The sequence below is a fragment of the Colias croceus genome, chromosome 16 (genome assembly GCF_905220415.1).
Source record: "Colias croceus chromosome 16, ilColCroc2.1".
NCBI classification, from domain to species: domain Eukaryota; kingdom Metazoa; phylum Arthropoda; class Insecta; order Lepidoptera; family Pieridae; genus Colias; species Colias croceus.
Window position 1 is genome coordinate 5,431,281 of NC_059552.1, and position 15,510 is coordinate 5,446,790.

Here is a 15,510-nt window from a genome sequence, read left to right on the forward strand (position 1 = left end):
CGAAAATTTTACATCTTTTCGACATGGGTGTCATTTTCATGGTTTTTGGGGTAGCTATTAACCAATATGAGGTCAAAACTAAAATCGAAGATGGCGCCGACGAAAATTTTACATCATTTCGTCACGGGTGTCATTTTCATGGTTATTGGGGTAGCTATTAACGAATATGAGGTCAAAACTAAAATCCAAGATGGCGCCGACGAAAATTTTACATATTTTCGTCATGGGTGTCATTTTCATGGTTTTTGGGGTATCTATTAACCAATATGAGGTCAAAACTAAAATCCAAGATGGTGTCGACGAAACTTTACATCTTTTCGGCATGGGTGTCATTTTCAAGGTTTTTGAGACAGCTATTACCAAATCCCCAATGTAACCGTCGATAATTAGGTATATTTTTCTTACTCCTTTAAAGTAAACTTAAATAAAATAACAAAAACGTTAACAACCACAGTTTTGTAGAAAGTCTTAAAAAAAAACAATTTTAAAGAACATTGAAATGCATATTTAGAAATTTAATATAAAACGCAACTCTGTGGCAATCATGTTAATATTCTGACAGATATTAGTAACTTTAAATATATTCTTTAAATATATTCGCTAAACTTTATTTAAAATAAAGTTTATCTAAAACATTTAAACGAAGAGAATAAAATAAAAAAGAACGTGTGTGCCGAGAAAACGTGTCAGGAGTGAAACTTCTTTGGCGAGATTCATAGATACCAAAATCGCCGCCTTGCTCCATAACGCGACAGTATTACCATGACGCGATCTTGAAATTCGACGACCATCTTGGATTTTAGTTTTGACCTCATATTCGTTAATAGCTACCCCAAAAACCATGAAAATGACACCCATCACGAAAAATGTCAAATTTTCGTCAGCGCCATCTTGGATTATAGTTTTGACCTCATATTCGTTAATAGCTATCCCAAAAACCATGAAAATGACACCCATGATGAAAGATGTCAAATTTTTCGTCGGCGCCATCTTGGATTATAGTTTTGACCTCATATTCAATAATAGCTACCCCAAAAACCATGAAAATGACACCCATGACGAAAAGATGTAAAATTTTCGTCGGCGCCATCTTGGATTTCAGTTTTGACCTCATATTGGTTAATAGCTACCCCAAAAACCATGAAAATGACACCCATGACGAAAAGATGTAAAATTTTTGTCGGCGCCATCTTGGATTATAGTTTTGACCTCATATTCGTTAATAGCTACCCCAAAAACTATGAAAATGACACCCATGACGAAAAGATGTAAAATTTTCGTCGGCGCCATCTTGGATTTCAGTTTTGACCTCATATTGGTTAATAGCTACCCCAAAAACCATGAAAATGACACCCATGACGAAAAGTTGTAAAATTTTTGTCGGCGCCATCTTGGATTATAGTTTTGACCTCATATTCGTTAATAGCTACCCCAAAAACCATGAAAATGACACCCATGACGAAAAGATGTAAAATTTTCGTCGGCGCCATCTTGGATTTCAGTTTTGACCTCATATTCGGTAATAGCTACCCCAAAAACTATGAAAATGACACCCATCACGAAAAAAAGCCAAATTTTCATCGACGCCATCTTGAATTGTTTTACCCCACCAATCTATTCAACAACCCATAAAAAAGAGGATCTCAGGCAAGGTAATTTTAAAAACATAATTTTAAATTACAAATAATAATTGGAATATGAAACTTATACAGTTTACTCATAAAAAGTATCAAATATTTCAAATCACGAAAAAGACAGTGCACGCACAATAATCTTTTTTATTTCGTTTTTATTTTTGGCACGAGGAGCGATACACCCGTCCTTCCAAGAGCGCTTCTGAGCGCGGTCTGACGAACCGCGAGAACAAAATGTATGAAGAAATCGACAAGTATTTTTAATTTAGCTCATTATTGAAATAAAATTTTGATTTAGATTCATAAAAATTACACCATATATAAAGGACTATATATCCCTCAATAAGATATAGTTAAGAAGATAGATTAGGCTCTTAATTTTCCTAAAATGGTACCGGTTTAGACCCCATTTTTTTGCATTTTATGCGTTTATTGTGATGGAAAAAACGTATTTCAGCGACAATTTTGTATGACGTCGTACAATTTTTATAAGATGAACGTAGAGCTGAATATATTATCTTTAAATTAAGATATTACTATGTTCTCACGTGTAATTGCTTTAAGTTAAAATGGTACCGAAAAGCAGCGTGTTTTTGTAAAAATACGTTATAGCGTCCTTAAGGCTCTTACAAGAGCATTTTAATGTTTAACTACAGGGCAAAGGCCTCTATACAAGAGTCTGAAGAACATCCAACAAGTCTGTACTGTGGTAAAAGACAGCTTCATTTTGTGCAGACTTTTTGCACATCTATTCAGAAAGGTTTATAATTTATATTATGTACCTACCTACTCTGTGTCACAATTTCAATATTATCAATGAGCGATTGAAAAGGTTTTTAAAACATTATTTTCACATTTTTATTATGAAAATGTAAAAGATCTCCGTTACTCAACTAATTATTAGAAACAATATTTAAAAATACATTTTGTCAAGGACTAAAATATCCTATTACTATAAACAAACACATTAAAAAACGCGAAAAAATCGAGCACAAACAGCTTGTCCTGCAAATATATCCGAGATTTTAGCTGTACCTATATCTCACTATTATTTAAAAAGTAACCTGTAACTTAAGCTAAGTAAAACGATCGCCTCATTGTTATGAAAACAATAGTTGCACAAACATACGCACGATCGTACGCAAGCAAACGCGAGTTGCAACTGTGATACAAAGCAGTAATTCAATTTGAACGAATAAACGTAACAATAATACTATACTATCTGAATACATCAACATCCGTTCATGATTTTGTGACCAAACCCTCTAGTGAAATTAATCTGCGACGGTAAGTGTTCAGTGTGACGTGTAATCTGATAGTCCAGTGAATTAGAATTATTAATTTAAATTTTCTAATCTAATAATACTTGAACTATAGAGTAAATTAATTTGCCTCTCGCACGATGAGAGGTAAAGTTTAAATAAAAAAAAAATTGGTTGCCTGTAAAGTCGGTTTACTGACGATAGTTGAACGTGACAACGATTGTGCTTCTTTGTCTCTCGCTCGCACTTCAAGCCTTACATGGAACGCCTCAGAGCGAGGTAACGCCGCATGAGTCATGTTTTTTCGTGCGTGCAGCGGGCTCTATCGAATTATAAAAGACATTGTCACGTCAATAAATGAATGAACGTAACTATTGCCACATTCACACTTGTTTCTTGAACTTTATTTTCTCCTCGAGGGAAACTTCGTAAAATGCATGAGGGACTCATACTATGAACACTCGCGACCGTCAGCTGCGACTCCGTTGGTGGGTCGAGCAGGCCGCAGGAGGAGCCCCCGCAATGATGTAGAAAACAAATTTTTCAGTCATTTCCTCTCTGCATTCGAGAATTTGTCATATTATATTTTACGTAATATCTTGAAAGAAAAACAAGGTCAGCTGACCATAACAATTGGTGGATTGTACCGTGTACGTCAGCTGGCTGCTTGAACATGAAATAAAAATTATATTTTCAGTGATTTCCTCTCAACTGAACGTTTACATGCACTGTAAATGAAAATATGTATATGTCAGCTGGTTCTATCTTGGTGGAAAGTTCGTCAGCTGGTACCTTGATAGATGTAACGCTACAGGCTACAGCATCTATCACCTGCTGAATTTTGATAAGCTTCAAGACAAGCTTATCAAGGAACGAAACAAATGCAATATAGTTAGGTAGAAATAGGTAGAGGTAGGTAGCTGATGTAGGTACATGACCGATTTCTGCTTGAAATGAAATGACACCATAATTCATAATCACATAGCAGACAACATTATGAGTCAGAAGCTTACAATTTACTTGAAACAAGAAACGTGGGAGGATGATAATAGTTAAGAGAACGAGTGGGTGGTTCACTTACAAGTAATGCTTCAAATAATTACCTAAGATATTAAAAAAAAATTAAAACCGGTTAAGTGCTAGTCGGATTCCATTATAAGGGTTCCGCACAAATCTACTTTTTTATTAGGTACATGTTGTAACTTTAAATTTTTTTGTTTTCCAAATTTTTTATGTGCTGTAGACGTCGTTTCGTACATAGTTTCGAGTTCACTTCACGGGAAGTATCTTGTACGTTTTGATTCCGTTGCGAATGCCGAAAATTTGTTGCTTTCAAAGTTTCAAGGACGGACTTCGAACGGTTCCCTTTTTTCCTTTGAGGTTCGGAACCAAGCACGCTCAAACTCATGAAACTATTTAAATGTCACCAATCCTGGATAAGTGTACAAAGTTAAAATTCAATCTGTCCGTTTAAAGTGGGTCAAAATCAGTCTAATGGAGTCAATGTTTTAAACAACTTTCCATTCCCTAAAAAGAACAATGCGAGCGACGCTGCGGGCGATAAGATAGTCTTGATAAAAAAATCACGCAGCAGAATAACGATGTTTTAAATTTAAAGAAACAATCCTCAACTTTATAAATTGTATCCAATAACACTGATTGAAAAAATATCCCCAAGAGGAAACAAATCAATCTTCGTTCACACGAACAGCGGATATGACTGATAAGAAGACAAAAAGTTAAAATGAAAATGTATAACCCCTGTTACAATGCTTAGTTTTATTCAAGTACCTCTGACGGACAAAAGTGACCTCATGGCAACATAAAACTCTGTTTAAATGAATGTAAATCTGAGCCAACTTTTTCTTTATTCTTTTTCGAGTCACTGGACTACAGAATAAAAAAAATATTTTAACTTATACTAACATATTTTTATGAACATGAAAAACCTTTTTCGTACCCATAGATAATATTATTTGGTAGCCCCTTGACCCGGTACATAAATACAGCTTTTGACACTCAAATAATGTGGATTCCTATTGATAAAACAACCTTCAAAACCATTTCATTAGATCTAAAGATAACTCCCAACAATGTGTTGGTGTCGCCCGCTATACATATATGGCCTAGAGCACTCAAATATCACATAAAATATAAATATTGAAGAGTGAAATTCTTATATTACAATTTTACACCTCATATTTCACTTCAGTCAATTCTCATAAGAGACAGGCTTATCTACACATCTTAAAACATCATAGGATAGTAAAAACTGTACATTAAACATTTTTTAAAGAACACTTGGGGTGTGACCTACAATTGATATTAAAGATAAAAATATAATTTTAATTTGTTTTGTTTGGGCTCAACTTAAAAAATTACAAGATGAATTTACTTCAAATTTTACATGAATATTACTAACAGGTTGGATCAACATTTAGGCTATATATCATCATACTAAGACATCTGCCATAGAAGCGGAGCAATGTGGGTAAAACCATGGGGCACAGCAACTTACATATAATTTATGACTTCTTCTTCAGAGGCAAAACATATTTACATTATCAAGTTAATGCAATAATGTGTATTTCTTAATCTGCATCATTGTTGAGCTAGTTTATTTCCAATGTAGGTTCACAGGCATAAGGGAGTTTAAGCAATAATCCATTCTTACGGACCAAGTTTGTATATATCATTACATCAAACTTTTATGTACTTACATTCCAGTTTTTTTAAGTTTTATACATCAATAATATTAATAAGTGATATGAATTATGAGCAGATACTTTGCTATAAATTATTGTTATAAATATGTTATAGCAAAGTGGAAATGTTTGTCCACTATTGCTCAAATCCCTAACTTTATGAAATTGAACTCAATGCTGTTCAAGTAATCATAGCATGAATTATAATATATATTAAAGTCACCAAAATTAAAAACCCTTATAATAATCTGCGTTTAATTGAATGTCACTAAACATTTTTGAGGTTTTGAAATAAACATGAAACTGTTTCAAACCTTGCTAAAATATTGTTCAAGTTCAATTTGAAGTCAATAATTTAAGTATTTAATTATATTTAAAAATACAATAGGCTAGTGCGATTTTAACAAGTTACAATCTGTTATAGCATTGTTCTATTAAAAACATGCCTATATGAAACGGTTTTAATTTATATTAGTGCACAATATATTGTGCGTATTCGGATTTGTACTGATAGGCACTTTTTAAAAACGGGATACTTTTTCACAAATAATAAAGTTTGCACAAAACTATACCTACCTAATCTTACTGTAATCTTTTGCATTCAATAAACAGGAAACCAAAACAAACACTGATGACATGGAACGCAAACTAAAATAATCATAAATAAGCACTAAAAAAGTTGAATAAAATCTAAATGAATAAATTTCGTTCCAAAAACAAAGTTTTTAAAACATATGTTTAAATCAAGACACTAATATTACAGTAAATAAACTTTTATTTATCTTACCAATTCCTGATCGGGTGACAGGGCCACCGCCATCTTTATGACTGAAATATGCGAATGTTGCAATCATGGAAACCACATTTTCCATATTATTTAAAAAGTTTTGCAGGAAAAGCTCAGTCGAAAAATTGTTGATTGTAAGTGAATTAATAGTAAAAACTGAAATGAAATAATATAATTGGCTTCCAGATTTACTTTTTTTTTTAATATGCAGTAAAGTGGCAAAAACAAAAATGTAGGTATAATTAATTATTTTGTTTTTTTGGACTTGTAGTAGGATATGACATAAGTCGCGTCAAGTAAAAAGAACGCTGACGGTTTAAGCTGCACATTGGCGATTTATCGGTCTATTTGGTGTTATGAGGTGGTATAAGAATAACAAATAGGTAGTTGAGAAGCCACGATTCGCGAGCCTAGTTCATAAGTAAAATAATCGGCACATACCTTACGTGCAAAACTCGATTCATGCGCAAACACACCCTATCACTTTCATCCAGCGTTCTTTTTACGTGACGCGCGTACTAAATACATATATATGACTATTATTACAAATTTAAAACTTCTAATTACTATACTATTATTGCTTTTATTAATATCTGGGGGCACGGCAGTGCCCCCGCCAAGTCGAGCAAAAAAAAGCGGCACGGCCGTACCATCCTTTTCTCGAAGCAATTCGGGCCTTTTTCGACCCCCTATAATTCGGTTGTGGATAAAGCAAGAAACCTGAATCTTCAGTAACTAATCCGGCATTGTATAAACACGGAATATTTAAAATTTCAGTCAATTTGAACCAGTAGTTTAAGAATGACAACTTGTTAAAGTTTCTAAATTTTGTCACTCACTGACTCACCGATCATCAAAAGTCCAAGGCACTTCTAGCAGACTTAGAAGCTTCATATTTGGAATACATATAGAGTTTAGTGTCTTAATCATGGGAAAACTTACATATTTTGTAATTTCGGTCCAGTTTTCCAAATACACCAACTGCATCAATAACTTTGTAATCCCATATAAATATATGGGATTACAAAGTTATTTATGCAGTTGGTGGTTGGTGGTGGTTATAAATTTAATAGGTGTAGATAGGTACCTACCATATGAGGCAGGAAGGGGGTATAGGGTGGGTAAGGGTGTGTTTAGCCCATGAAACTGAACAACATTATTACTTGTAAAATGGTCGACGTAATGAAAAACACATGATTGGACATGTCTTGAAGTACGAAAATCTAATAAAACAATATATTATAATTTAAATCTGTTATATATAAATTGTTGGCGCGACTAGCCTCCTTACAGACAGACTGGCCTCTATTTTACTCTATGACTGACAAGCAAAATATACGCCAAAATGACAGAACAATGAAATGTGAATGCCTTCGAGCGAGCGGCAGCCGCACGCATACGTGCGAGCGCCCTCATGCTGTTCGGATGTGCCTCGAAACCTAACCTATAAGTTTGCGATTTTCATTTATAATTTCGATTGATAAATTACATTTACGACTAAAAGGCTTGCTCATTAGTTTACTGATATTATTTAGAAGTAGATGGTATCAAAAAGAAAGGCTCTACAAAAAGAAGTGAGATCCCATCAAAAACATCCTGTAAAAAACCCAAGTCTCGCAGCTCAGTCTTTCTACCGTCAAAAGTTGTGAGATCCATGTAATACCAAGTCGGTTAATCTATTTAGTGTCTACTTGAAGGACCTTCTGTCTTAAGTTATTACATAAGTTATTATCATGCCAATATTAAAAATATTTAACGTTTTAAACAAATAGATCGACTTGGACATCGCTTGATTTGATTATTAGTATGTATCACACTACACAGCACGACGGGCCAGCGACCAACAGGAACGAGAGTTTCAATCGCGTGAGGCGCGAGAGACTAAAGAATCTAATATAATATTGTAATATTCACTTTGTTTTCATGCGATGTCCAAGTCGATCTATTTGTTTAAAACGTTAAATATTTTTAATATTGGCATGATAATAACTTATGTAATAACTTAAGACAGAAGGTCCTTCAAGTAGACACTAAATAGATTAACCGACTTGGTATTACATGGATCTCACAACTTTTGACGGTAGAAAGACTGAGCTGCGAGACTTGGGTTTTTTACAGGATGTTTTTGATGGGATTATATTATCTGTGCTATTAAATAATTATCGCTATCATATTTTATCTGTGCACATTGGACTGTCATTCACTTATGTCATTACTTATTCATTGACTCATTACTCAATAACATAGAGGAAGGATGTATAACCATTATTTTCATGTCAAGTAACAAGTAATCATAACCTTAAAATTAAAATCTTTTGCAAAGCAATTTATGATTTAAAATTAAATCTTTATTGTACAGAACACATCATATTGGACGTACAAATTAAGGATTTTGAAACTTATAAGAAAAACATAAAAAGATGTCTACTCGATGGTAAGTTGTGCTTCAAACAAAAAATTGGATATTTTAATGGATAATTTCCTAAAAATTGTATCGGCCTTTCTATTGTGTAGGTATCCAATTTATCAGAGAGGGAACCCACAACTACGTGTGTTCTTGCCAAATTTTTGGATGAAATTAGTTCGTCCCCTTCCAAAACAACAACCAAATATTGTGCATTTCATATGTTCTATGGAAATGACAAAGTATGATATAAGGAATTATTTAGAAAAAATATACAATGTACCTGTAGTAGATGTACGAACTAAAATTAACCTTGGTAAATTCAAAAAGGATGTAGGAAGAGGATATGTTGTGAAGGATGATGATATTAAATACGCATTTGTTACTCTGGTGAGTGATAAAATTTTACTATTATTTGATTACAGGGTAATGGGATCAATTCCTGTTAAGGGCATATATTTTACATCATTTCTGACTAATTTGACCATCTAGCACCCCAAACTGAAATCTAACTGTTTTTGAGATATTCAAAGTTAATTGGTTTTTTATAATATTAAAAGCTATTTATTTATTTATAGCTTATTATTTTCTTTGCTTTTAATGTATGTATAATAAAAGAGTTCATTTAATAAAATACTTTATGATCTTAATATAAAATATTATACATAAAATTACTAATGTTGTTGAAGTTTGTCTTCCAAACTTAAGTTTTAATTTGGTTTCATAAAACAAAAAATTTGGGAATTTATTTTACCTATTTATGATATAAAAAAAATGTTGCCTGATCTGCAGATGTAACTAAAAATATCTATGTTTATATAATAAATAAAAAATATAATTTATCATAAAACTAAAAACTTAGTTACAAGCAGAGGGTAGCCACTAGCCAGTATATTAAAAATGGTTAGATTTGGATGGTTAAATCAGTCAGATATAATTACCTTGTTTAATTTCTTTTTATTATATTAAACAGTAAATAATTTTAACATCATACAGTTAACCCCTTTTTGTGAAGTTGTTCAAACTGTATTATAATTTTTAGCCGAAAGATATGAAGTTTGAATTTCCAAACATATTTGAAAAGAAAAAAGGTGATCTGGAAGATAATGAAAAATCTTTAGAAGAATCAAAGAAAACATTTAAAAGTTATATAGCACGAAACAAAGACCGAAGTGATATCCCTAGCTGGTTTTCATTATAATTTTTAGTTTTAATATAAAATGTAGCTAATAGTGTTTAATAATAAATTATTACTTGTATGATGTGAATTAGAAATATAAGTGTTTACATTGCATGAGCTTCTTACTTTTATACTCATTGAACACCCTAAGGGTCAGCTCACACTGAGACGCAACGCTGCGCGCATACTTTAAAAGAAGGACTCAAAATATAACTTTATTTTTTACACGAAAAGAGACACATTTCATTGTGAGAATTTAGAGTATGTTGCACCACGCAGCGTTGCGTCTTGAGGAGTCGCGCGGCGCTGCGCTGCCAACGATTTTACTATGCACCTCTCGATGTTACGATTTGCCGCGCGGCGCAGCCCGAATTCACTGGTCTCTTCCAGTATCATCGCTTCTCGATGTGAGCTCACCCAGATATTCTCAGACTGCTGTTAATTTTTAGAATCAATTATTTTTTTTAAATATTAATTTGAGACATCTCCAGTGTACTTTCTAGAGTCTAGACCACTAGACTGATTTACATTATTACTTTACAGTAATCTCCAATCTCAATAAAGGGTCAAGTTGAAGTATGTAGTTCAATATTTTTTCCTGCAAATATTATATTCTACTCATACAATATTTTTTTTTCTTGAGCATAGCATATTTGCTTCCGTTAATTGCCATATTATGATAAATTCTATTGCTTACATTTTTAGTTGTTTGTATATAAGTTATTCATATATGTTGCAATATTTCTCATCAAGTTTATTTATTCCAATTGGATGTTTTGGCCAAGGATTGGATAAATTAATAACCCACCACTCGGCTGTTATAGAAGACTAGCTGCTCTGCGCGGTTTCACCCCCGTGGCTCCAAACCTGTTAGTCGTAGCGTGATGATATATAGCCTATAACCTTCCTCGATAAATGGACTATCTAACACCGAAAGAATTTTTCAAATCGGACCAGTAGTTCCCGAGATTAGCGCGTTCAAACAAACAAAATCTTCAGCTTTTTAATATTAGTATAAATTCTAGGGAACCATATTTTTCGTAAAAAAGCATTGAAAATTAAAGACAAAGAAAATATTATACTATAGGTACTTATGTTTTTGTTAAAAGTAAAACTATTACTGCAATACTTAAATATGTATTAGATCAAATTGGTAGTTTTTATATATTGGTATTCTATTTTTTGATGAAAACAAAAAATATGACGTCTCATGATTATCTCACTACAAAGCAAATAGTCAATTATAGTTATTACTGATTATTTGAAATTTGCTAAAGATAATAAAATTAATTTACATTGTGAATGAATAATTGGCTGCCTGCTTTGTAGTGAGATAATATTATAATCAAGGGAGTTCATATTGTATGTTTTAATAAATAAAACAATAATGTTACTGTTGCATTTATTCAACTAATAAAATCAAACCATAAAAGTAACAAACAGTACCTATCAGTATCAACATAAAAAATTAGATAACACAAACTTAAAATAAAAGGTGAGGTTTTAATCATAAAACCATCTTTTATCAGTTTGAAACAAAACAAAAAGGTAACTACCAGAGTACTTTATAGGCACTTAAAAAACAAATTAAAAACTTCTTTAAATTTTCCAATACTTATCACAAAATAAATTCTCAACAGAAACCAAGACTTGCAAACTAGAAACTAAAGAAAAAATGGTTTCCTTCAGTTATGATATCATATACCAGCTTCAAACAAATAAAAGTACAATCAGAGTTATAAAATTTAAGAATTTTTATAAACTTACTTAGGAACTTTTACTAGTTTAACCTTCAATATATCCCAGTCAGTTTTTATACACCACCATAAAATAGTCATTAGAATACAGTTATGCTTTAATAATCAGCATCCATAAAATATACTGATGAGTGACAATGGTAACATTCTAGAATTATAAAATTTAAGATTTTTTGGTAAATTTAATTAACTTAGGAACTTACTAGTTTCACCTTAACCCTATAAATAAAATTAACACTCTTTTATATACCAAAGTCATGTAGTATACACAGCCATAAAGAAGTCATCAAAATCCAGTTCTGCTTTAAATAATCAATTTAGTTCATCCAAAAATACTGATGAGTGACAACGGGGACATTCTGTTATGTCTAATAAGAATGTAACCTGAAACAAACAATAATTGGAATAAGATTGGAACCTTATCATATTATAGGGTTCATATCCATGTAGTTTGTCTTTAAAATATGAGCTTGATAAAGCTATCCCTATTATTAAAATTTATTATCCAGACGTAAGGAGGTGCAATAGGCGATAATCGAATTTACTTACTCGAGGATGTTGTTCGCACTTCAAACGAATTCTTCCATGACAATAAAAGCCGCAAGCGCGACAAAATACCATTGTTTTATCACGACGACATGAACACTTCTTGTTATAAGTATCCATTATTCCTGGGACACCACGGCCAACTCTTTTAGGAGCTTTGAAAATCATGCCAGCTGCTGCAGCAACAACTGGTGTAGTCTTAGAAGTATCCATTATAATCAAAAAGTATTCTGCTAGAATTTAAATAAGAATCATCTACTTTGGTAAACGTGGACTTGTGGAGTACCTACGTAAATGGCGGGCAGCTTGCGGGCAGTCTGCAGTTTGCAATAGTCAATACCTACCTACCCACAGAACACTATTACTCCTAGCGGAGGTACCTACCTACCTAATGTTTTTGCAGGTAAGTTTAAATTTGTTTCTTTTTTAACGATTGTAATTTGTAGCCTTGGATACTTGGTAGTTGGTATTTAATAAATCATGTTTTTTTTTTAAGTTTTTTTATAATTAAACATTAAACAGATGTCATAAAAATAATTTTCTTTTGCAGATGACGTTTGTCATTGAAGCATTAGCAATAACTCAATATTAATCTATATCTAATATCTATACTAATATTATAAAGCTGAAGAGTTTGTTTGTTTGTATGTTTGTTTGTTTGTTTGAACGCGCTAATCTCGGGAACTGCTGGTCCAATTTGAAAAATTCTTTGGGTGTTAGATAGCCTATTTATCGAGGAAGGATATATTATATCATCACGCTAAGACCAACAGGAGCGGAAGCATGCGGCTGAAACCGCACGGCACAGCTAGTATGTATATAAAAATGAAACCCGTTTCGCGTTGTCACGGCATCACGTGTGAACGGCTGAACCGATTTCTATTATTCTTTTCCTAATATATTCCTTGAAGTACGAGGATGGTTCTTATGTAGAGAAAACGTAAATATGTACAGGGCGAAGCCGGGGCCACTGTACTTGTTAGGTGTAATCATTTATCATACAGTGTGTAATCGACCCATAAGACTGGCAAAATTAAATTTTTATTAAGCAGATAAGTTAGGTACCTCAAAACATTTGACTGGGTCAACCTCAGAGCATTAAACCTTTATTAAACCAATGCTCTGTCTAAAGGGTCAACCAATTTTGATAGTTATTTTTTTAATTTGAAAGTTGGTGTCTTCTGATTGGTGGTTAATTATTTTTTTGTTAAAAATTAAAACTTACCAAGTTCTTAGCTGATATACCTGTGGGATATACCATTATGATCTACAAAATTAAGCTTAATATTCATTATATTCGTAATAATAAAAATATTTGTATAGCAGGAAAAAATCAACAACGTAAAACAGATAACATCTACATAGTGTATTTAAAATAACTATTTATAGAGGTATAATAATAAGGCTATCATCTGATGAAACATTTTTATCTTAATAATTAACGTTGTTCATCGCAGGAAACTGAAGAATTGTTTGTTAGAGCATTCAAAGCAACCGATTAAATAAAATTACACATAGCGTGTTATAAATTGAGCATTCGTTGTTAAAGTTTCAATGTAAAAAGAATCATCCGAAAATGAAGTACATTTTGCTTTGCTTCGTTATCATTTCGGTCAAGTTATGCCTCTGTCAAGAGAAAGAAGTCGAATCTACTTTTGGCGCTACTGATCAAGAGTCCTTTCGAGTTTTGAAAAGGGTAAGTATCAAAAGAAAAATATTGTAATATACCTACATATGTGAATCTTTATATTATATACTCTCATATCATTTAAATACCCGAAAGTCTGACCTGATTATAATTATTTTTACCGCCTCCAAATTCTCAGATATCCCATTGAGCCCCAAGCGGCCCGATCGGTCCCAGACACAATAGATTTTCTATTGTGTCTATGGTTCCGGGGCCTGAGTTAATATTAGACAGACAGACCAAATTTAAATGAGACCAAACGGTAAGTTACAAATAAACAAAGATTCATTAAAATCGGTTCACCCAGTCGAGGTACCAAACCAATAGAATGCAGTCTTATTGAAATCTTCTTCTTTGAGGAGTTTACAAATATTATTAAGGCAAGGGTAATATTTTTTTTTAACTAGATCGTGAGACAAGAGCCCCCTCGCATACCGGACATGCCCCCACCACCCCAGATGCCTGACATGAAGAGTTTTCTACGCAAACGCCGTGAAGCTAAAGGTGTCAGTGGATCCTTACCAACAAGAAAAGGTTAACTTTCAAGTTTCCAAATTTATTTGTCTCGGAATAATTTATTCTGATGATAGTATTATGCTAACGTAATATGAATTTGAAATTAATGGACTAAATAAATTATAATTAATGCATTATTGACTATTTTTTTTTGGTAACGTAATATATTTGAACTCTATCTCACCTCCAAAATGAATTAATCAAAAGATTATTTGAAAGGTACCGAATATAATTCATCATGAATTATTAGACTACAGTCTACACTCCCAGTATAAAAGAGAAAACTAAACTAAGGCGTGCAGACAGAAAGCGTTCTGCGTTCCGCGTTCTTCGTTCTGCGTTCCGTGTTCTTTGTGATGCGAAGGATCTATAGCGCCGGCGCACAAAGAACGTAGTCAGACCGCGGCGCTGTGCTATAGCACAAAGAACGCGGAACGCAGAACGCAGAACGCGGAACGCAGAACGCGGAACGCAGAACGCAGAACGCGGAAGGCAGAACGCAGAACGCGGAACGCAGAACGCGGAAGGCAGAACGCAGAACGCGGAACGCAGAACGCTCTCTGTCTGCACGGAGCCTAAATTCATAATAGATTTCAAACTCAGAGCAATAAACCTACCATGGATACAAGTCTTTCAGTCGCAAATAAGACTAAACAATATTGATGATTTTAGAATAAAAAAAAATGTTAGACTATATAAATAAAATAAAAATATGCAACCAAACAGAATATTTTTATTTTATTTATTGTTAATAAACAATTAACGATCAAACAATGATATTATATAATTATAGCAAACGATTAAGAACAAACCACGAACTAACGATATGGCATAATAAAAAAGACGTGTGGCACTCGGGGACCTCCGCGCCCGTCGGAGACCGGAGTGGGGAGCGTGAGTTTTTTCGTTACGGAATTTCTCGATTCGGTCCCCGCGCTCAAGGCCCGCGATAGAAGCTATGCAATAGCTTAAAAATTTAATAATAAAAAAAAGTTTTTGGCGGGGGCCAAGTTTGGTGCGCTATACATAATG

General features: G+C 33.1%; 2 protein-coding genes and 1 long non-coding RNA gene across 4 annotated transcripts in view; 1 reads left to right on the forward strand and 2 right to left on the reverse strand.

The window, feature by feature from the left end:
• Positions 1-6,424, reverse strand: part of LOC123698634 (tyrosine-protein phosphatase non-receptor type 9-like) — a 45,460-nt gene extending 39,036 nt beyond the window's left edge. The window contains exon 1 of the mRNA XM_045645370.1: positions 6,389-6,424. Coding sequence (XP_045501326.1) covers positions 6,389-6,421 — 33 coding nt within the window. The 5' untranslated portion in view covers positions 6,422-6,424. The remainder of the gene's footprint in view (positions 1-6,388) is intronic.
• A 2,233-nt stretch (positions 6,425-8,657) lies between these two features.
• LOC123698573 (probable 39S ribosomal protein L23, mitochondrial) lies at positions 8,658-10,084 on the forward strand. The gene is made up of 3 exons (XM_045645252.1): positions 8,658-8,822; positions 8,903-9,182; positions 9,835-10,084. The coding sequence occupies exons 1-3, from the start codon at positions 8,809-8,811 to the stop codon at positions 9,991-9,993; spliced, it is 453 nt and encodes a 150-aa protein (XP_045501208.1). The 5' UTR covers positions 8,658-8,808; the 3' UTR covers positions 9,994-10,084.
• Positions 10,085-11,360: 1,276 nt separating this feature from the next.
• On the reverse strand, positions 11,361-12,797 carry LOC123698574. 2 transcript variants are annotated; one of them, XR_006752429.1, is made up of 3 exons: positions 12,660-12,797; positions 12,279-12,619; positions 11,361-12,113 (listed from the first exon to the last, which is right to left on the reverse strand). It is a non-coding gene; the product is annotated as an uncharacterized LOC123698574 (long non-coding RNA). The 2 variants fall into 2 exon arrangements; XR_006752430.1 differs by having other exon boundaries at positions 12,656-12,670.
• Positions 12,798-15,510: the final 2,713 nt, after the last annotated feature.